The sequence below is a fragment of the Molothrus aeneus genome, chromosome 1 (genome assembly GCF_037042795.1).
Source record: "Molothrus aeneus isolate 106 chromosome 1, BPBGC_Maene_1.0, whole genome shotgun sequence".
NCBI lineage: Eukaryota > Metazoa > Chordata > Aves > Passeriformes > Icteridae > Molothrus > Molothrus aeneus.
This window is the reverse complement of record NC_089646.1, coordinates 80,217,109-80,240,141: the sequence shown is the minus strand read 5'-3', so window position 1 is coordinate 80,240,141 and position 23,033 is coordinate 80,217,109. Positions and strand designations below refer to the sequence as shown.

At 39.7% G+C, this 23,033-nt stretch overlaps 1 protein-coding gene across 4 annotated transcripts in view; it reads right to left on the bottom strand.

Annotated features, from left to right (window-relative positions):
- The window catches only part of CTNND2 (catenin delta 2), a 637,790-nt gene extending 615,574 nt beyond the window's left edge, over positions 1–22,216 (bottom strand). For all 4 annotated transcript variants that reach the window (XM_066559759.1, XM_066559767.1, XM_066559780.1 and 1 more), the window contains exon 1: positions 22,119–22,216. In XM_066559759.1, the coding sequence (XP_066415856.1) occupies positions 22,119–22,155 (37 nt within the window). In that variant the 5' untranslated portion in view covers positions 22,156–22,216. The remainder of the gene's footprint in view (positions 1–22,118) is intronic.
- Positions 22,217–23,033: the final 817 nt, after the last annotated feature.

Genomic DNA, 23,033 nt, shown 5'->3' with positions numbered 1-23,033 from the left:
CATGTTTAGGAAAAAGTTCTGGAGTTATGACAGAGAAGGTTCCCAAAAGGCCAGCAGGACCAAGGCAGTGACTGACCCTCTGTATGCAGCCCTTGTGAGGGCACAACTCAAATCCTGTGTTCAGTTTTGGGTCCCCCTCTGCAAGAAAGACATTAAAATGCTGGAGGGTATCCAGAGAAGGGCAATCAGGCTGGTGAAGGGTCTGGAGAACAAATCTGATGAGGAGCAGCTGAGAGAACTGTGGTGTTTAGCGTGGAGAAAAGGAGACTCAAGGGAGACCTTATCACTCTCCACAACCACCTGAAAGGAGTCTGAAGCCAGGTGGAGGTCAGCCTTTTGCCCCAAGTAACAAACAACAGAACAAGAGCAAATGGCCTCAAGTTGCACCAGGGGATGTTTAGATTGGATATTAGGAAAAAGGTCTTCACAGAAAGATTTGTCAAGCATCAGAACAGGCTGTGCAGGGAAGTGGTGGAGTAACCATGCCTGGAGAGGTTTAGAAGATGTCTAGATGTGCTGCTGTCCAGTGTGCACATGGGTCAGTGGTGGACTGATGGTTGATGATCTTAAAGGTCTTTTCCAACCTGAACGACTCTATAATTCTTTAACAGAAATGCACTCTACAGAGCAATCCTTATGCAAAATCCAGAGGTACTTGCATTTCTTTCTGAACGGCATGTCATCATTTTAAGGCTACCTCATCCAAGCAGTTTGTTTTAGAAAATTATCATAAACATTCATTACAGAAAGAACCCTGCAGAATTTGACTCTGTCTTCCTGTGTTCCTCAGTCATATTTCGTGACATCACACACCAATGAAGAAGTTCTGCTGCTTAGCAAACAGCAGCAGAGACAAAACCAACTCCATCTTCTGCAAATTTTGTTACCAGTTAACACTTTTTTAGTTTACTTTCTAAAAAACCCACATTCATTATGAAGAAAGTAAATTAGCCAAGACTTGGAACAGACATTTATGACCCTTGCTATTCTAAGACAAATTCTAACCAAACAGATAGACAAACTAATGACCAAGACAGAGAATTATCAAGAGCCTACATCCTGTATCTTTTACTGTATATTAACCAGGATCCTATGGAAGCCAAAATCTCCCTTGTGCTTTTGAGAAGTAGATAGAAGTAAAAACCTAAAAACACTAAGAAAAGGTAATCAAATGCTATGATTTGCCTTCTGGTGCTAGTTTTGTGGAATATTTCAACACAAAGATGGAAACCCGATTGTTCATGAATTTCAGATGGTGAAGGAAGCAGGTCTTTACAACTGCACATGAGATTCTCTTCATGATTTAAATTTCATAAGGTTCTTACATTCCACCATCATGAAATGAAAACAAACCAGGGTTTACTCTACCTATAAATATATGGTTCTCTTGGAATCATCCCAGAACCAATGGTAATAGAAGCAGTAAATATCAAAACTTTAACCAGTAGTATTACCTTTGGTGATTTAAGTAGAAATAAATGAGCCTCAAGTGTTCTTTCAAAAGCAAGGATGGAGTATGCAACCAGCACACTGAGCTAGTGAGCAACTGAGAACAATTTAAAGAATTTTCTGAAGTGCATTAACTCAGTAATGAATTCAGTAGTAAGGCCAGAATAAACTATCATTTGATATCCACAACAGTTTACCAATCAGACTATTTATATATTTTAAATGTATATGCAACATTCAAGAAATATATCCAGACAATTGTAATTTGATGGTTTTATTTCCATTATGAACTACAACAAGTATTAAAAGTCTAAATTCATTTCTAAAATCAATTGTTCATATTAGCCACCAACTCCAAATCTCATTTTATTTGCTACAAAATCAAAAAGCCATCCAACAGAAACCACTTTCCCAGGAGGTACTAACAGTCTGCAATGATTTGATTCATCTGGCAAAGGAAAACAGCTTGAGCTTCTTTATCATCTTCTGCAGGTGTGCTTTCTAGATCATGATTCACTCCAGAAAGACCCTGCCAATACACCTGCAGTGTCTCAGCTGACTGCACTGAAGGGCAAGAATCCCTAAACTTTTGCTGTTGTGTGTTTTTTTGGGTTTTTGGTTGTTTTTTTTTTTTTGAGATTGTTCAACTAATTGTTAATCCAATAAACAGCATGTGATTTTGTCTGGGACAGACTCATCACTCCTTTTTTCTTAATCCCCAAGTTTTGCTCTTCCCTAGAAATGACATCAGATTTTCTCTGCACTTGCATGATTAGTTTCATAAAAAACCTTTTTGGTAAAACAAATTGATTTTGTCAATTGTGCCCATTAGCCTGGCCATTCTAACAAGTCAATATTTTACTGGGATAATCTTTAGCTAGTCTTTTCATCATATTTTCCCAGCACCCTATTGAAAATTAGCATATCCAGTTAAGAATAGATGCTACCCTTTTTTTTAAGAGAAGTTTTTTTCAGGCTCCTAAGTCTGCAATGTTCTTAAGGTCCTCTTTAGGCAGGTCATGTAATTGATTTACATGCAGCACAATTTCTGTAGATTAAATATTGATAATGATCAAGAACTGTAAATGTTGTTAATATATGCATATTATTAAATTCCTTTGGAGATTATGTAATTTGGGACAAATCCCACTGGTTTCACTCATGTAAAGAGTTTCACTGATGTCAATAGAATTCTGAGAGTAATTATGAACAAGACTTGACTGTCTTGACCAAAATACAAAGATCTTCCGTATCTTGAAGGGTGGGGGCAATGATCCTAGGTCATATACAAATCCCCTGAACAATCACATCTTACAGCAGAAGCTTCCAAATCCCTACAAAACTCTTGAGAACATTCTTCACCAACTTTTAATTTGTGCTGGTGATTGAGACTTTGATGTAGCACTTTATGTTTAAAGGCACATCATTACTGTCTATAACCTCTACAGCTGTTGAGGTTGTGTGCGAGGCTGCCATCAAGAAGAATTCCTAGCAATATTTCAACCTAAAATACGTGAGCACACCCAGGTATTTTTGGCACACCTACACAGAGAGGGACAAGAAATAAAGCATATGTCATGTCTCTTACAAGGTGCAGCAGGAGCAATTACAAGTCTATTGCTTCTGATAGTGTCCTCATCGCCCCTAGCTAGAGATGACTGGCATTGATGCAGCTTGATATATTGTTCAGTTGGCAATACTTTGTCATGTACATGTTTAACTGCTAGAATACAGTGTTTATTAGAAGAAAAAACAAACTGATCTAGTTATTCTTAAATTGTAGCTACATGACAAGAAGTCAATTAGAAGTAACTAGTAAGAGAATCTGTTCCTGGAGCTTCTACCCTGCACCAGTCTCCACTACTGAACTCCCCCCCTTCCTCCCTGTTCTGTTTTGGGGTTTTGGAGTGAGGGGGAGGTTAGGTTGGTTTTGGTTTTGTTTTGCTTCTCTTTAAAATGCAGTGCGTTCTTAATGCTAGCTGGAGCTTTTTAAAACTGGGCAATGGTGAAGGGCAAGATTAAGAGTCACATAGGAATGGGAAAATCTACAATTTGTAGACATCCTTAGTCTGCTGGTACAAAAAGCCTTGGTCAAATAAACACTACTTATCTTAGTGTATGCTCTGTGTGACATTAGAAACATGATGTATTATTCCCATTTGGAGAAATTATAAACAAAGATTAACCAAGTTTTCTAAAAGAAGAATTCCAACGCCAGTCCTGTCAATCATACAGTGCCTAGTATAAAAAAAAAAGCCTAAAAAAATATTATTATCACAGAGTAGAAAGACTTTGGAATCAAATTTAAAGGAGCAGGGATTTTACAGGTAACTGAATTACTGGGAGGAAGAAAAGCTTTCAGGGCCTGATCTGTGACCTGCACTTCTGCACTTCTGACATTAGTAGTGTAGGACACAACAGCTTCCTTAACCAAAACCAGTTTTTGGCACCCTCTAGAGGTTTTGCTCCCACAAAGAAACAATTCAGAAGATAGATACTTTTAAAATTTAGAAGAGCTTACAACTGAGAACTCAAACCTTGAACCAGTGAAGCTTTTTACAAAAAGGTTTATGCAAGAATGCAAAGCTAATAAATCATAAAATCAATTCTGGTTTCATTCTTTATGATCACATGGCTCATCTCAGTCCATCAGCCCAGGACTCTTGGATTTGTAAGAAGAACTAGAAAAACAGATGACAATTAATTCTGCCCTGTTAAAACATAGGGAATCACCACATAACTGTGTCTTTATAAAAAATAATGTTTCACTTAGTTTATGAGAAAATTAACCAACCTGGAAGACAGCTAGCAAAATAATAGCTCATCCATCTATGCAACACTGTAAAATAATATTCCAAACCTCTACGGTCACATGGATGTATTTTTATAAAGTGGAAGTTAAATTTTGTTCATGTTCTCTGAATAAAAGCAGAATTAATAGTCCATTTTGCCATTATTTTTCCAGACACCTTCCCACAAAATCCTGTCCATACAAAATATGAAGGGAAAAGAGCTTTCTGTTGCAAAACTGCCTTCTGACTTTTTGACAAAGTTAGTGCTAGGATGCCATTTTCTATACTATATAACTAGTATAACTAGTTCTATATTATAATTGTTCAGATCTCAGTAGCTTGTGGTCTTCAGGTCCAACACAAATATGATCAGGAATGAAGCATTAATTTTCTGCTATCATCATTTTGTATCTAAAAATAGAGGATATTTCTAGCAGATTTACACAACTTACTAAAACAAAGCAGAAGGCATTAGCTCATTTTAGATGCTTCATTATGAAAGAAAAAATCCCAACAAAATACTCTGCAATCTGAATATTGAAGAAGCATTTCTTGTCATCAATTATATCACAGAAATTCTGACTATGAAGTGTATATTTTTAGAATCCTTTGAAATTGCAAGCCATTAATCCAGAGCTTTCCAACCACTGGTCTTCTGCTGCAAAGAGCTCGCCTTGATTTTCTTAAGAAAGCAAATTTAAAAAACCCCAGAACACACAGATTAGGGTGTCCAGGGTATCCCAGGAGTAAAAATAAAAAGAAGGAATGCTATATCCTTGGCCTAGTTCTCTTCAATGTGTTCATTAAGCATCTGGACGCAGGACTCAAAGGAATACTAAATAAGCTTGCTGATGACACTAAATGGCAAGGAGCTCTTGACTCCCTGGATGGAACAGAGGCACTGCAGAGAGATCTCAACAATCACCAATTGCATGAAGTTCAACAAGGAAACGTGCTGGGTTCTGCTCCTGGATGTATGGACAGACTGACTGGAAACAAGATCCTGGAAAGCAGTGCTAAGGGAAGGTCCCTGGGGGTCCTGGTCAGTGACAAGTCGACCACAAGTCAGCAGTGCCCTGGCAGCCAGGAGGGCCAACCCTGTCCTGGGGTGCATCAGGCACAGCATCACCAGCTGGGCAAGGGAGGGGATTGTCCCACTCTGTTCTACACTGGGGTAGCCTCCCCTCGAGTGCTGGGGCAGTTTTTGGTGCCACAATATAAGAAAGGCATTAAGCTGTTATAGAGCATCCAAAAGACAGCCACAAGGATGGTGAAGGGTTTGGAGGGGAACCCATGTGAGGAGCAGCTGAAGTCACTTGTCTGTTCAGCCTGGAGAAGAGGAGCCTAGAGGGGAGACCTCACTGCAGTCACAACTTCCTCATGAGTGGAAGAAGAGGAGCAAGTACCAACCTCTTCACTCTCATGACCAGCAATAGGACTTGAGGAAACAGCATGAAACTGAGTCAGGGGAGATTTAGGTTGGATACTAGGAGAAAGTTTTTCACCCAGATATTGGTTGGGCACTGGAAAAGGCTCCCCAGGAAAGTGGTCACAGCACCAAGACAGTGTGAGTTCAAGAAGCATAAGGGAAATGCTCTCAGGGAAACGGTGTGGTCCTTGTGGTGCCCTGCCCAGGGCCAGGAGTTGAATTTGATGATCCTGACAGGTTCCTTCCAACATAGCATAAGCATTTTCTATGATTCTATACATATACCTCTCCAGTTCCAGTATCAGACTAATTTGAGACATACTCATCACTTTATTCGAATTAGATTGCCGTATCAGTGACTGGTGAAATGAAATGAAGACCAATTGTTAACAAAAATCATACAGCATCTGCTTCAGAGAAAACTGTAATGAGACTCTTGAAACATCCTGATGATGGCTCCTAAGGGACACAAGTCTAGCTACTGTGAATTCTGAATTTCAGGAGACAAGCTCTTGAATGTAGAAAAGGCAGTCTCAGACAAGGCTGAATGGCTCTGCACAGGCACATTTACTGCAGTCTTTGGGCTCTGCTGGAAATCATGCAAAGCTCCTTTACTTCCTGAAATGTCTACGTCTTCAGGCAGCATTAGAGTATTTCCTTTCCATCTGCCTGTCAAGAAACAAGCCACGGTAGTTAATGCAAGTGACATCCTTGGGATGACCACCACATTCAATGAACAATCTGAAGACCACATACAGATTCCCATTTGCAGAGAAACGAGTTGTCTATTGTGTTAAAAGCAAGCATCAATGGAAACATATCAGGCCCACACCCAAAATTCTTCCACGGTCTAAACAGCTTCCATTCCTGGTTTAAAGGCTTATTCTTTGTTCGATATTCAGTAACAGTTAAACTGATACTATGGTCCATTAATATCTGAATTTCTTTGAGACAATGGAGATGTCAACACTTAAGTCAAAGAAAATGAATTATGAAACGCAGAAGAACTGTGCACAGTTGTCCAGGACATGGCTTCATCAGTAATGCATAGAATGAAAAAGTCCCTTCCCTCTGAAGCCTGGGAAGTTGTTGGATCTTTTCTGCCCTGAGAGCACACTGCTGCCATACACCAGGAATTTTCTGATACTCCTCTGCAAAGCAGCTTTCCAGCCAGCCAGCCCCAGCATATTACTAGCACAAGAGGTTATTCCAACCCAGGTGCAAAACTTGGCATTTTGTCTTTATTGAACTTCACAAGGTTTTCTTCTTCTCTTTTCTCCAATCTGGTAACACGTTTCTGAACAGCAGCACAATCTTCTCATTTATGAGCCAGATACACCATTTTATCAATCTGGTGGATCCTCTGAGTTTTCTATCAGCTACAAACTTGCTGAGTGTGGCTCAGTGTCCCATCACTGAGATCAGGAACAAACACAAATATTCAACCACACAGGACACAATAGAAACCCTTGGTGTATACTATTAGTGCATAGCCTCCAGCTAGGTGTCGTTGCTGACAACAATCTTTGGGCCCAGCAGATCTGACAGTTTTCAGCCCATGTCACTGTTCATTTATTTCTTCCATACTTTTAAAGATTGGGTATGAATAGATTATGGAATGCTGTCAAAAATCTCCCACAAAGTCAAAATAAATTACACTTGTTGCTCTTCCTTCATCCTCCATGGCCATCTTATCTCACCATAGAAGGCCATCGGGCTGGCAAAGTTTGTCTTCTCCTTCATAAATCATTATGACTACTCCCAGTCGCCTTCTTGTCCTTCATATGTTTGGAAAGTGTTTCTGGGAGGATTTTCTCCATCATCTTCCCAAGGACAGAGGTGAGGCTGACTTGACTGTAGTTCTCCAGATTATCCTTCTTGACAGCAGGGATGATGTCTGCTTTCCTCCAGTCCTCAGGAAACTCCCATGATAGCCATGACCTTTCAAAGATAATTATTAGAGATTTTAAATCTCACATAATTAGTAGGTAAGTAGAATTTTTAAAGTAGATGGTGGGCAGATGCCATGATAAAGAGGATCCTCCACTCTTCAGTGAGCAAATATGGCAGAAATGCATGAGAAAGAGAGAGATATCACTTTCTGTTGCTGGAGGAAACTATTGTCTAGAAGATAATTCTGAAGCTCAAATCAGCTGTTTATTAGCACTTGATCAGATATGTTCTTGCATCTGTAAGAGAGTCCACACCACAATAAAAGGAAAGGCACTACTTGAAACATCCTGAGACTGCTTGATAGCCACAGACCAATAAGGAGATGCCAAAGAATTTCATATTACCACAGTCATGATGAGTGAGCCCAGGTTTTTTGTCACTAACAGCAGACTGTGCCCTAAGTCAGGAAAAGCAGAATCAAAAACAAGCTAGCTAGTAGCTGAAAACACAGGAAATAAAGCCTAGAGCAAAGCTTAAGAGAGGAAACTAAGTGATGTCAGGAAAAGATGCTGAACTGTGGAACAGTCTATTGGAAGTAGGAAAAAAAAAAAAGATTTGCGGTCTAACCATTCTCTGAGTACATAAAAAATACCTAGACCATGGATAAAGGAGGTAATGTACTGCAGTCACACACATGGGTAAACAAATTTTGGTAAACATGATAAACAAAAAGTCCCAGAAACTATGGGTTTTACACTGAATTTTCTCTTCAGATTATATCTGTAGGAAACACTGTTGTCATTGGTGCTGTAGTTACCCTTTTGAGGTGTAAGTGGTTTGTTAACTCCACAAACCTAGCTGATTGTAATCTGACAACCTAGAGGAACAATGGATAAGAAAAACAAGACATGCTTTGAGCAGCTCCTAGAATAGAAATGTATAAAACCATAAGGAGTAATTGCCTCATGTACATGCTTTTAAGATAGTGATATTTAGAATAATTAGAAGGCAGATGTTCTAAAATTCACTGTGAATTTCAATAGACCATGCTATCAAGGCTGACTACAAATATATAAATGGATCAGAGTTGAGTAAATTAGATTTCTCCTGTACATTAAATTAATTTTGCTCAGCAAACCTTCTTTAATTATTACTTTGACTGAAAGAGCAGCAGCTACAAAAGCTACAACTAAAGTTTCATGGAATTTGTTAGGTTTAACACATTTTCTTTTTCAAATTGATATTGCATTAATTATGGTTTTGAGAATGTATTCTATTACTACCCATAAATTATTACAAAACAATAAACACAATCTATAGTATGTCCAAAAATATTATATATTCTTGCTATCAAAGTAATTACATATATTTGTTGAGATATTTTACTTTATTTAAAACTCATTAAGTGATAAAGGCAACTTTTACCTAATAAACCAACTACAACAAAAATCCATGGTTACCTTCTGATCCACTGAGCCAAAGCCTAGGGTGCTCCGCCACCTTGGCCCTTCTCTTTCCTTTTTGTTTCTTTTGTATTTTGTTTGTTTATTTCTCCTTACAAAATGAACACCAAGAAATACTATATCAGAAAAGACCACTTGTGAGAAACCACCGAAAAAGCACCGAGATATTTTCAGACAAATATTAGAATGATATTAATGTTTTGTGAAAGTGAAAAAAAATGCTGAAAGATTGTTCAAATATTCTAGGGCTTACCTATGCTAGTTATTTTGCTGAAACAATCTCTAACTACTCCAATATCAACTTTACGCTTATTAAAAGAAGAAAACGTACAGATGTAGGGAATTCAAGCACTTGTCCCTCATCTTCCAGCTCTGAAATGGCTCCTTTTTGCTTGAAACAAGAAAGGACTGAAAGACTACTATTGGTACCACAGCAAGGCTTGAGTAGAAGTTGTCTGTCCACTTCTCTCTTAGTACATAATGAAACAATAGCAACCTTTGCCTATAAATGAGTATAATGCCATTCCTTACACACTCTGTTAATACAATAGAAGTAACAGTGTAGTAAGGGACCAGCAGCAGGGTATTAGCTGATGCTTTCTAGAGCTTCATTCTTCTTGCCAAAGCAAGTTCTAGTTTTGTTCTTTAAAATTCTCACAGAGAAGGGATCTAGCACAGCTTTTTTCCCCCACCACCCCTGCCTTGTTTACACCCCTCCAAATTACTCTCTTCTTACTTATTTTCATTTTCTTAAAGACGTAAAAAAAGCTCACTAATGACATTTTCTGTTTTGGAAAAAAAGTCTCTTACATCACATAAAATATGTTTTTACTTGTTTTGGAAAAAAACAGCTGAAGTCAAACAAAAGTTAACTTTTATGCCACCCATGCACTGAGAGCAGTGTAGCAAGAGCTTTTTGCTTAAGCAACAGGGAAAGGGCTACATGCTCTAGGAGACAGAGTACATAAGCAACCAGGATCCTATTTTCATGCTTGTTCCTGACCTATTTTCAGCCTCTCTTGACTTGTTTTCCCTTCAGCAGTCTTGTTAGATAGGTTTTTGAACTTTTCAGCACAAGGACCATCTGTGAGTGTGTTTTGGACAGCACAGGTTCAACAGGGCTGTGATCTAAGTATGGTTGTCAAAACACTGATGTGATACAAAATAAAGAGCCACCACTATGTTTGATTGCTTAGATGAGTCCAGTCTGTTCCTCCATCTGCATTCTTGCATATGGTCTCTCATACATGGTGCAGTTAATGAAGCTGCAGCACGCAATTTTCTAAACTTGCCCCGGGAGGGAGTTGGTTACAGACCACTCTGCAGAGGCAGAGCGTGCTGGAGCACAGTCCAGCCCGTGGTTCTGTTTGTTATTGTAAAGAGTCACAGATGGACTCAGGAGTGTTGACTTCACTCTGTATTTCAATGTGAGAAACACTGGGATATTTACAGCTATCTTCAAGGTCCTGCTCTAATTTAGGGCTAAGGTCCAGTTCCATAACAAAATTCACCTACTGAAATTCAGTATCAATAAGAAGCAAATACACCACCACTCAAACACTGAGAAATTTGGTTTCCTGTAGGCAGAATGATAAGAAAGTTTGAAACAACAGCTGCAAATAGGAGTGCTGAAGGAGCCTCCTGAAGCTTCCACTGTGAGCTAGCCTGCATCTACAATTAGCAGCTTCAGGCCCTTCACAATATCTTTTCTGCACTATAAAACTATTTCAGGGGTAAAATAGTATCATAAACTAGAGCTTATCAAAATAGAAAAAAAAATTTAAAAGGTAAGAACAGAATTCATAAGGCCACAGCTATTTCCATGATATTCTATTGAACCCATTAATGACTGTTTCAAGACAACCAAAAAAAAAGTCTATTCAAAAAAGGAAGCCTGCCTGGCAGAAATAAATAATAAAGAGATAGAAAGTATTGCTTTATATACCTTTTACACTTTGGGTAATATTTGAATGTCATATTTAGGTACTATTAAAAGCTCTGCATACATCCTCAAATTTCAGAAGTTTTGGATGTATAAATGCTCAGACTTTAAATTGAAGTCCCTTTTATTCTTATCTTCTACACATGTATGAAAAATGTGAAGATTAAAACATCAGAAATGTTGAACAATGTTCTATAAATTCATTCAGCAAGGTAAGTCACCTTTTTGAAGAAGCTTCAGAAGGATTCATCTGCAAAAAAGAAAAAGCTTTGTGCTGGCCTTCCTTTCTTCAACTGTTCCTGTGAAATGCAGATGTATAGCTGTGCCTCTGAAATACACTTTATATCTAAAAACTGGTATTGTGAAATCAATCACAAGTCTCTAACCCTTTCCTTTCACAACCCATGGAGAGAAGTGCAAGCTTTGGATACCGATAACACAATCAGACATAACCGTTCTTCTCCATGCCTCTTGAATGCACATATATTTATTTGTGGGATGTTGCTATTCAAATAAAAGTTGTAAAGTAAAAATGAGAGAGAATTTAGATTCCATAAATTTCCCATCATGTTGTTAGGAAGTGTGGTAGCCACTGGAAACTCAGATTAGAGGAAGCTCTTTACGGTTTTTTAAGCAAAAAATGTTTGTTTTCTTACAGTTAAACAGTAGTTCATAATAGTTATTGTACAACCAACTTAAGTAGAGGGTACAAGAGAGACAGACATCCATCAGGGTCTGTATCAAGGTGCAGGAACATACTTAAAGGTAGAAAAGTCTACATAGAAGTGGTACAAGTTTTCAGTGGATGTTCCCATTCAGACAGAAGCCAGCCTCAGCAGTAAGTGGTAGTGACAGCACCTCAGTTGCCCGTAAAATCCACCGAGAAGCTTCCATGCTGGAATGATATGACTTGAGACGTGTTTTGCGTCAGCTAATGGAAGCAATACTACTGCAATAAATCTTCTACTATTTCCATGGAGTTTGAGGATGGCTAAAATAATTTTATTTCTGCATCCTATTCCCTTCAATGTGCAACTTACTGTAGATGACGTGAAAGAGTTAGAGACTCGTAATTTACAACACTAGGTTTTAGACACAACATTTATTTCTGAAGCACAGCTATACATCTGCATTTCAAGACCATGCCACTTTTCCATTTGTTCTGTTCCTCCTGACCAACTTGTCTTTTTAATATCCACCATTCATTCTCTTTTGTTTAGGAAAAACATGAATGCATTGCATAGTATATACAAATTAGACACTCCTAAACAAAACCATATGACCAAAAAACCTTTTATTTCTGTCAACCTACCAACACTATTTAGTTATTAAATTCAAACTGGAACCAAAAGATCACATTTAAGTAAAGATTTATTAGAAAAGTATTTGAAAAACATGGATACTTGAATGCTATTATGAGAATATTAAGCCCTTCAAAAATCAGGAGTCCTTGCTTCTTTATTACAGTATTTTACTGGAGGCACGCTAAATACCTTATGAAAAAGTGAATTTAAAACAGCAGAAGGGGAAGAATAAATTGCTTTATTCCCAAGAATGCATATTTCCATAAACCCAGTAACTTGTTTTAGGAGATCTGTACAACTTTCTAGAGAGCAATTCCATTTGATGACTAGCATACTACACTATCAGGTAAACAAACCTTATACTTCTAGAACTATACTGTTCTACAGGTCAGGAATAATCCTTCATTAAGATAAGTTAGCTAAACCAACTTCTATTCTGATCTTTTCCTTCTCTTTCCCACTTCACCACCATTTTTACCCCCACCTGTAATTCACATATTGACCAAGTAGTATAAAAACTATTACCTGCTACTGAGTTTACTTGTCCTGCCCGTTTTTTGATAACAGTGCAATAACTGCATTTTTCTTTAAAAAACCCAATAAAACCAACAAAAACCTCCACCAAACAAAAAAAGCTCAACCAACAAACCAACCAACCAAACCAAAAACCACAAAAAAAAAGCCACTGAAAAGCTCACCCCAACTGTTTCATGACAAACGTTATCTTGTGGAATTACTAAAGAATCAAGTGAAAGAAGGCAGAATAAATAGAAAAAGATATTTTTACTAAGGGACGTGGAGTAAAACACAGGGGTCCCATGGAATCAGTTGGATTTCTGTTACCAAATTCAACAAGAGTACAGCTGGGTTTTGCCTGGGGGAGATGACAACACTACATTGCTTTTCAGATTAATGTGCAAGTTGTGTAACATGCATACAAGAGGGGAATTTTTACATTTGACAGAGGTGCAACTAATTCCATATGTGTTTAATACATAAAAATAGAATATATACATGCATGCATTTCTTAAACCTGTTCAAACACTACTTTGCTTATCTGTTCATGGTGTTATGTTAGAACTGATGCACTTTAGTAAATAAAACACTCCCAAAAATGTATTTCTGAAAGTATTTGCTAGAAATTTGCTAGACTGGATCAACTACCTGTGTTAAGAGATTGAATTTGCACATTTCCTATTCATTGATAACATGACAACATCGCAGTTATGCCTTCCAGTCTGTCCCCCAGTCCCCACATTCCCATCCAGCCTTTTATTAGCGTGCTATAACTAGTATCTCAGATCTTTTCCTTTGCTTTGGACACTATGTACAGTAAAAACAAACCAAAAAAAAACCCAAATGAAAACTAAACAAAACAAACCCCAAAATGTAAAAGAAATTTATATTGCAGACTCTTTGGCTCCTTGACAAACATCATTGCTCCAAGTCTGTTCTGTCAATAGATCACCAACAATCTGTCCTTTGGGGACCTGAAATATTTCCATCACCACTGATCAAAAGCCAAGTAGATCCTCCCTGGATATTTTTAGGGGGAAGAGAGTCTCAGGCAGAGCAATCCATCAGCAATGTCAGCCTGAGGACTCCGGTGGGCAGAACACAGCTGTGAAGGAAAACCTGCTCCCCCTCACTGGCCAGCTCCCCTCTGAGTAACTACATATAGGGATTTGATGCACAAGCAGGAAAATCAGGTTCTTTGAAGTGGCTTTGTTCAGCCAGCTTTCCAATGAAATGACACCAGCATGTTCAGGAGTCAGAGATGCCCGGTCTCAAAAATCCAAGATGTCCCAAAATCCTAAGAGTAGGTCAAGTTTATGTGGCACTTAACTGTCACCGTCAGGTATAGCACATTCTTCAAATACCAGTGTTGCACTTGCTCACAAAAAAAAAATAAATTATTAAGTACATAAATTTTATTCTGGAAATCAGACTAAATTACTTTACATATCTGTGTAAAATTTTACCCACTCTAAGCTAAATTGAAGGCATTAAACATAATCAAAACCTGGAATTTTGGTTTACCACACAAAACCAGATGTCTCCTCTGCTGAGTTCAAATACTGTTTTTCTAATACACATGAAATAGAAGAAATATTTATTACTCACAGCAAAAAAATTTCACGTCTCTTACTGACCGGAAAAAAAAACAACACAAAAAATAAAACAAAACAGCAAGACCTATACATGCACTGTATCTCAAAGACTTAGAGATAGAAAAGTAAGAATTAATAAGCAGATTACTCTGGGCTACTTTTACATATAAGGTATTTATGGAGAAGGAACATGTAAGCCAACTAATCAAAACTCAACCTCAAGAAAAGCAAAGAAAAAATGCAAAGCTTACATTTTACACCATAGCTTTCCACTTCATTCACATACAGTACTTGCTGAACAGATCTATGCTACATAAGATATGTGGAATATAAGGAAATGTTTTTTCCTTGCTGAAATGAGGAGTATTAGCCATCCTTTGGGCACTCATTATGAGAGTCTGCATTGAGAATTAAGTGCATAAGATCCCAGTGGAAACTGGGAACTTCCATGGTTTGACCAGAATTGCATGCTTCGGAATTTTTTTAATTGAAAAAAACTATGTAATGACTCATATTAGGGAGGCCTACATACCTAAGAGTATTAAACAATTGCTTATCAGAATAGTGCATTATGCTTCACAAATATACCATGGCTTCATGAAACCAAAGATTTTTTTTGGTACCATGAGTCTGCTTTTAATGCCAGTTCTTAAAATGTGTGATTCTAGATTTACCCTTTGATTAGACATGCATGTTTCTAATTAAGCTCAACCTGTCCATTCTTCTTTGAAGAGATTAAAGTCAGAGTCCCCCAAGACTCCTGAGGCTCTGTGCAATAATTTACTTGTTCTTGGTAAAGGCAATAGAAGTCAGAAGTGAAAAATAAGTGCAATAAGCTGCCAAGCTTGTCAGAAACACTTTCAACCAAAAATACATACTACTGAATCTATAAAATCTGTAAGGGACTATCATATTTATTATGGCAGAAAAAGAGGAATTGGTGTTGCCTATCTCCTACGCATTCAACTGTAGGATGATGTAAGTCACCAGTAAAACAAATGTATGTGCAGTAGCTAATCCTCAAGGTCTCTAGCAGATTGCAACCCCTTTTTTACCCCGGAATGGACCAAACTTTATTGTCTGAAAATCATACAGGCATAGCTGAGAAGGATCTGGAATTAACCTGGTGAGCTGTAAGCAGGAGAGGACTTCCAAACCTTTTACTCAAAATTCTTGTATTGGGAAGGTTAACGCAGTTAAATGTCAGAAGTAAAGAAAACAGAAACCAACAGTCTTTTGTTGCTTTAATTGCAATGAAAATTTTGAGAATGCATTCTATATTTTTGCCACTTACAAAGAAGAAATGTGTAGCAGCAGCTCTCTGACCACAGAGAGAAACACAACTTTCCTAGGCATCATTCTGGGAAAAGGCTGTGAGAAGATCAGAGAAAAGAATGAGAAACAATTCTTATCTTAACTCGCTGCACCTACTATTGTGAAGATGTGGAATGTGTTATGGAGATTTGTTTAACAAAGGGTAGTTTCTTAATTAGCCAATGGTGATGGTGTTTTAATTAAAGACCAGTCACACGAGTACACCTGTAGCAAACTAAGAGCAATGGGTTTCTTAATAATAATATAATAAAGAGATTATTCAGCCTTCTGTAATACATGGAGTCTATGTAAGCTATTACCTGCCTGGGGGGCCCTGCAACAATAGAGATGCACTATCACACTTCCAAGTTTTGCCCTCTGTACCATCAGATGACATACATCAGCACAGCAGTGGAAATCCACATATAAAATCACATTATTCTTGTAACTCAGGCTTCAAAACCATTTGCAGCAAGAATTCTACAACTCATCAATTACTGTCAACCTCCTTCATTAAAGCACAAACTTTTTAAAATACCCAGAACTTTTTTGTTCTATTCACTGCATTTCTAAGCACACTAGGTCAGACAAGGTTAGGCACTAAACTGAAGCTTCAGGTTACCATCATGTGGTGATCAAGGATAGAGGTGTTTCATAGGAAGTACTCAAAGTATCAAATATGACTAATCATTTTGTTAAATTTTTTCAAAATGCTCATAGACTAACCTAGATTTTGATTTGTAAGAATTCACTAGACGTACCACTCCATATTTAGTACCTACAATTTTTAGCAGCCCCAACTTCAACTTCCCATAAGACTTCAATTTCTCCATCACACACAATCTCACCTACTATAGTATCATGCCAAGCACAAATTAGATGATGCATTAGGCACGTTCAAAAGTTGTCTTGAAGCTTGGTTGGCATAAGAAATGTGAGAAAGTGATGGTGTAATTAATGTCTCTAAGTACCTGCTTATTTAAAGAACTGACTCTACAAATTCTGGTGTACAAAACAACAATAAGGTTTGTCCAGGCAAGATTTACATGTTTAATCCTGAGGCATTTTCATTGTTGAAAACCTTTAAGTTGTTATTTCCTTAGATGATCATTCTCCGACCTAGCCTTCTGCCTTCTCACTCTGCTTTTCACTGAATGTGAACATCCACATCTAATGTCATGACATTTTTCACACAAAAAAAGAGCATGAAAAAGCTTTTGCCTTCCCATATGCCAAACAGGTAAAGCAACAGTCAACCTCTTGTCAAGAAGAATAAATTTTTCTGAACAAGCAAATTTGACTGGGAAAACAACAACAACCTGCTTTTGAAGAAACCTGAGCCAACATGCCAGGATTTGATTCATTTATGCCATCTTCATAAAAGTTACTCTTTACTCACGTAAAAATCTAAAACCATGTCTACATTTAAAAAACAAAAAACCAAAACAACAACAACAACAAAACTAAGCAAAAAACACCCAAAAAACCCACCCCAAACAAACAAACAAACAAACAAACAAAAAACTATAGCCACTTATAGATCAGGTAGCATATCAGAAGCATACAATTTCATGAATTCCAGCATTTAGGTGGAAAACTGTTAAGAAAAACTAAAAAGTTCACATGTCCTGTTTATAACATCCAGTGCATGTTTTCTTGCCTTTCAGATACCCAGCTTCAAAAATTGTAGAACTCTCTTGGGAAGCAGGAATTAAAATACCTTGCAACTCATTGTCTGGAGCCTTGAGTTACCTCTCAGAGCATCCTTCCTAGTCACCCTTCCAAACTGCTTGCTGGTTCTTATGGAAAGCACATACTTTTACAGGATGAATATTACAACCCATAGTCATCCTAGTGGAGCTAAAAAGTACAGCAATTTTCTACCAGCAGACTGAAACTTATTCCTAATTATTTTCCCAAGCACCTTAGTAATCTGAATGAAGTTATCTAATATAAATCTGATATAACTGAATGTGTAAGGGTTACATCTTATTCAGTGGGTTTAAAACAATCTAGAATCCCATCAGAATATATATTTACACTACCTATTTATTTCTCTTGGCTCCCTTCAAAACTTCAGCCTTAAAGGGGTATCTTGGCTACTTAATTGAATAACAACTGATGGTATTTGAACAGGAGAATGTAGCCATGGCTGAAAAAAGAAGATGCTTATGTTACATTAAGCAGGCAAATTTAAGTTACACTGTCAGTAAAAGTAATTATCTTGACCAAAAGGAAGTTGCTCTACTGTGAAGACTTTTGGGAGATGAAGAAATCAATTGTAAATTTGGCAAGGAAAAATGAGTGGAAGACAAAAACATTGAAAACATAGGAGGGGAAAATGCAAAATCCTCCCCTGCAGAAAGTTTTATGTAAAGCCCCTTTGAGTCTCAGATGTCCTTGATTTTGGATGCTACAAGTCAAACTCTACATATTTGTGGCTTCTTAAAATGAATTAAAACAAGTAGAAAATAATAGTTCATTATATAGTAGAATTATTACTATTAACACAATAAACCAATACAAAATGTAACATTGACCATGGTTATTTTATATATATGAGTTTTAGAAAGTTAACACCATTTTGGCAGCTCTGAGAAGTACAAAGTTTAAAAGTTTCATTAGAAACCTGGGAGGTTTCTTGGGGGAGTTTAGGTTGGGTAGTTTTTTGGGGTTTTTTTTCAGAAGCTTTAATAAAATAGGCAGCAACCAAAAGGAGAAGACAATACATTTTGTTCCATGCTTTATATGTCTTATAAGTTATTGCTTATTATTATAATAGAATTTTGTAAAGTAGAATTGGCAGATTAAGGGCCAGTAGGATGCACTAGAAGTTACCATGCCAATAGCAATTTAAACAAATATTAAATGCTTGCTCTCATAGATAATGAAATGTTTCTCTGCTTCTTAGTTCTAGACTAAACTGGCAGTTTATATAAGAAAAAATCTATTAACATGGCAACTGGTTTACATAGAAACAAATAGCATATTTCTTTTTCAATACTATTGAATTTAAATTTTGTCCAGCATAATGCCAGACAATCTGGTCAGGCAATCTGCTTTTACAACCCATTCACTACACAAAGTTAGCACATCCCAAGGGGATAGAAGGAATTGTTTCAGTGTGCCATGGTGCATTCAGATTTCTTTCCGGGTGAGCCTAACTACCAAGAAGCCATCTAGCCAAAGAGTTTTGTGGTTCTGCAGTGTGTGAGCAGAGGACTACTTACCTGTCCTGCACAGAGACTTCCTATTCATAGGAGAGAAAATACTTTTCCCAACATACCCCCATTAAAAAAGGCCAAAAATACATGTTTTTCCTGGTATAATATCTTCTGTCATGACACAAGCAGTCTCTTCTTTAAGCAAATGTGGTTTAGTCCTATTTGAGAGTCATTCTGTCACTTAAGAAATTAATTTTCCATATTTAAAACTGCTGCCTCTATTAAGGTATCTTGTTTACTTGTATGTATTAATAATTCCACTACTAAACTTAATATTGTGCAGGTAAAAAAGCATCCAAATTCATTCTCTAATAGGATCTTACTGGGAACTTCAAAGAGAAAAAACAATCACTTTCATTTTTGTCAAACCTCAGCTGTAACTTCAAATATCAAACTTTTCCTGACTTACAAGCATAATCAACAAGCATCAAAACCATAGGTCCTTATTTAAGTGAAGAGTACTGTAATAATGCATTTTCCTTATCTTGCTGATACTCCTGAAAACAGTTGCTTCTGGGATAGAAACATATGCTTGAAATCCTAACAAAGATATGCCAGAATTTCCACAAATGATCAGCTCTAAAAATCATATCACACTGAACCATGAAATAGAAAATGTACCTGAAATTTAGTGCAAAATTTAACACTCATGAGTTCCGCTGATTCTGTTATCTGCTCCATTTACATGCCAATCTACACCCCTACCTAAAAACGCTTTTCTTAAAACGCTTAAAATAAACTACTCCAGCACTTCTTTCGTAGCATAAGTTGATTTTTACACGTGTCTTGAGCAACAAATACTCAACACCAAACCATAGTCATTAAATTGCTACCATCTATCAGCAAAGGTAAATTATACAAATCAGAATTATGCAAAACATTTTTTTTTAGTTGCTATTTCTATTTTGTGCAACTGTCTGTTAGAGTTCATTATGTGAGGATCAAATTATCTTGGTATTGCTTTTAAAAAAACCCCACAGCAAAAGTCAGAGGCTTGTGTCACTGATGAGCTATTTATTGCTTTTAACATCTATTAAGGCACCTGACAAACAGAACTCGAGAATTGTTGCTGGAGTCCTCTCCTAAAAGCATCTTTCTTACAATCCACAAAAAGTCATGCAACTGGCATTTGGAAATAAATACTTAGCTTCCTACCAGCAGCTCTGGGGGGTATTTCCCTCGGTAGGTATCCATAGCACAGTCCGCTACTCCTTTTTTTTCCCCAAGCCTCTCTTATATAACAGACTGCAAAAACCATCTCTGAACAACGTGATCAAGATGTGATCTCCTCTTTTGGAACTACAACATTCAACATAATCACATTCAACCCAGTCCCGAGCTATTAATCAACTTCTTACTAATGACGATGATCGATCGCAAGTTCTCCGCAGTTTTGCAGCTGATAGTCAGTCAAGGCTCCCAAAGGATCATGTCATTCACAGACTGAAAGGAGACAGCTTCACCAACTCAGCTCAGAAATTAGTCTTACAAGGGTATTTGATCATCGTATAATGTTTTGCTTAAATATCACAGTCATTCCAGGTGGTTTGGGTTGAGTATTGGGGCTCCTCCCCAGATAACCTGTGTAAAGGCAACAAAAGCCCTAAAGCCACTTGAGTCTCAGAGGCCCACAAGTAGGATATACAGCAGCTTTCTCTGGAGACCTGCCCTTAACCCCTTCGTGCCGCATCATTTATACACTGCCAGCTAACTAGGCTGTCTGAAAAAGATAAACCCAGCCTACATGAGTTACATAATCAGTTTATTTTTTAAGACAGGATGAATATATCCTGAAGTACAGAATGATTAAAGATTTTTTTCCCCTCTTTTGATTTTGCAAGAGACACAACAGACTTACATAAACTCCATATAATTCTGGGTTGTCCTCCCTCTGTCTTGAGGTACGTAAGTCTTGACGTACCCTATGGAAAGGTTTGCTACAAAGCACAGCTCAGGCTGACTCACTGTTTTCACTTTACATATAGGCTACCTATAAAGACTTTGAAAATAAACCTGCAATGTGAAGTTTTTACTTTACCTTGTTATTGCAAATAAAAAGGCATACACGTTTTAAGGGGCACAGTCATCAGTTACTACAGCCACTAAAGTTAAGAGCTGGGTGTTCAACAAAGAAGCCTAATAATGTCTAAATATTTCTTCTAAGTTTTGGATTTTTCTTTTCTGTAAAGCATAGGGTTAACCATGACACCCTGAATCCAAACAAAGCACACCCTAACAAAGTATAAGAAAATGTAACAGCACAAGAAGCTGTATTACACTCTTCCGTGTATTCGTCCTTCCAGTCCCTCCAGAGGAAATTTAACATGGTTTCTAAAATTATCCCTCTAACTGTTTTTTTCATTTTTCTCCAAGATCCCCGGCCAGATGAATTTGTGTATTACATGTACTGCCTGTGCCGCTGCACCTCCTTCTTCTGTGGTGACTTGATTCAGCTGAAGCTACGATTTGACCGATCGATGCAAGCACATTACACACCAGAATAAGAGTAAGGTAAGGGTAAAGGAAAGAAAAGCATATCTTCTTTCAGCCATTAAATATAGATCAACCAAACATCACAGCGCACATCGCGGCTCCCCTCCCCACCCCCTCCGCCCGCTCCTCGAGCGCAGGATTTCGCAGACGGTGGCTTCAAAGGAAGAGCACACACCCCACACACCCCTCCGCACACACAGACACACAGACACACACACGCAGCGCAGACACACAGAAACACGCAGCAGCCGTCGCTCGGAGCCGCCCCAGGGCGCGGGCTCCGCGCAGGGCCGGGCGCTGCCCCCGCCCGCGGGTCCCCGGGCCCCTTCATCTTCTTTCTCCTCTTCTTCCTCCTCCTTCTCCCTGGCCCATGACTTCACCGCCGTAACGAGCACATTAGTGCAGGGCGCCGGGAGACACTGTGCCGCGGATGCCCTACATAAGCAACGACTAACGTAGCAAGAAAGGGAGGAAAGCGATGGAGGGGGGAGGCCCGGGAGAAAGAGCCATGAGGCAATAACGCACTTTGTTACCTTTCGGCTGAGGGCATAAACACCGCTCCTTGCAGCCCAGCCCAGCCCGGCAGCCTCGCCGAGGGGAGCAGCGCAGGACCCCGCACCAAGAAGAAATATCACGCAGGCGGGAAGGGTGTGTGGGGGGGAGGGGGACGGACCTGGCACCATTACGGTGCCTGTCGTACTCACCGATCGGCGCCGATTCAGTCTGCTTGCTCCCAAACATACACCAAAACCCAAGAGCAAATCCTCAGTCCGCTAAGCGAGAATGAAGCGGGGGAGCGGGGCGGGGGGGGGGGGGGGGGGGCGAGCGACGGCTCCGGGCTTCACCGCAAGGTCCTGACCTTGCCCAGCTGCAGCATCTTCGGCTTGCCCCCCCCCCACGGCGTGCGTGTCCGCCCGTGTGTCCCCGTGTCCGTGCGAGAGCGCCGATCCGGCTCCGAGGGGCTCGGCCGCAGGACAGCTGCCCGCTGGCTGCCGGGGCGAGGAGGGCTCGGCATCCACCGCCCCGCCGCTGGGGCGAGGCGCGGGGCCGCTGCTGCTGCTGCTGCTGCGGCGGCGGCGGCTGGGGCAGGCTGCGCGGCGGCGCCGTAGCGCAGCGCGCCGGGCGGGCGCACCGGCCGCGGGATGTGGCCGAAGGAGACACAGCCGCCGCCGCAGCATCTGCCGCCGCCGCGCTCCCGCCCGCCCTGCCTCCCTCCCTCCTCCCGCCTGCCTCCGCCCCTCCCTGCCCGTCCCCTCCCCAGCAGGAGCGCGCCCGCCGCGGCCGAGCAGCCGGCGCTGCTCGGGGGGGACACAGGGGGGCGGGCGGCCCCGCCACCGATGGAGCGCTGCCGCCCGTGCCGGGCGGGGCTGAGGTAGGGCCGCGTCGGGTCCCCCAGCCTCGCCGCAGAGGGGCGCGTCCCCGTGTTCCCTCAGACCCCCGCGGCCGGGGGGCTCTGATTTACTGGGGAAGGGGAAGCAGGGCGGAGGGCGCAGGTGTGGGAGCGCACCCTGGGGCGGGGGTCCTCGGTGGGGAGCAGCCCCTCGGCAGTGACCGCGGCTCCCGCTGTCATGGGTTGGGAACTTGAGGTGGGCCAGCCAAAACGGTGAGAGCAACAGGGA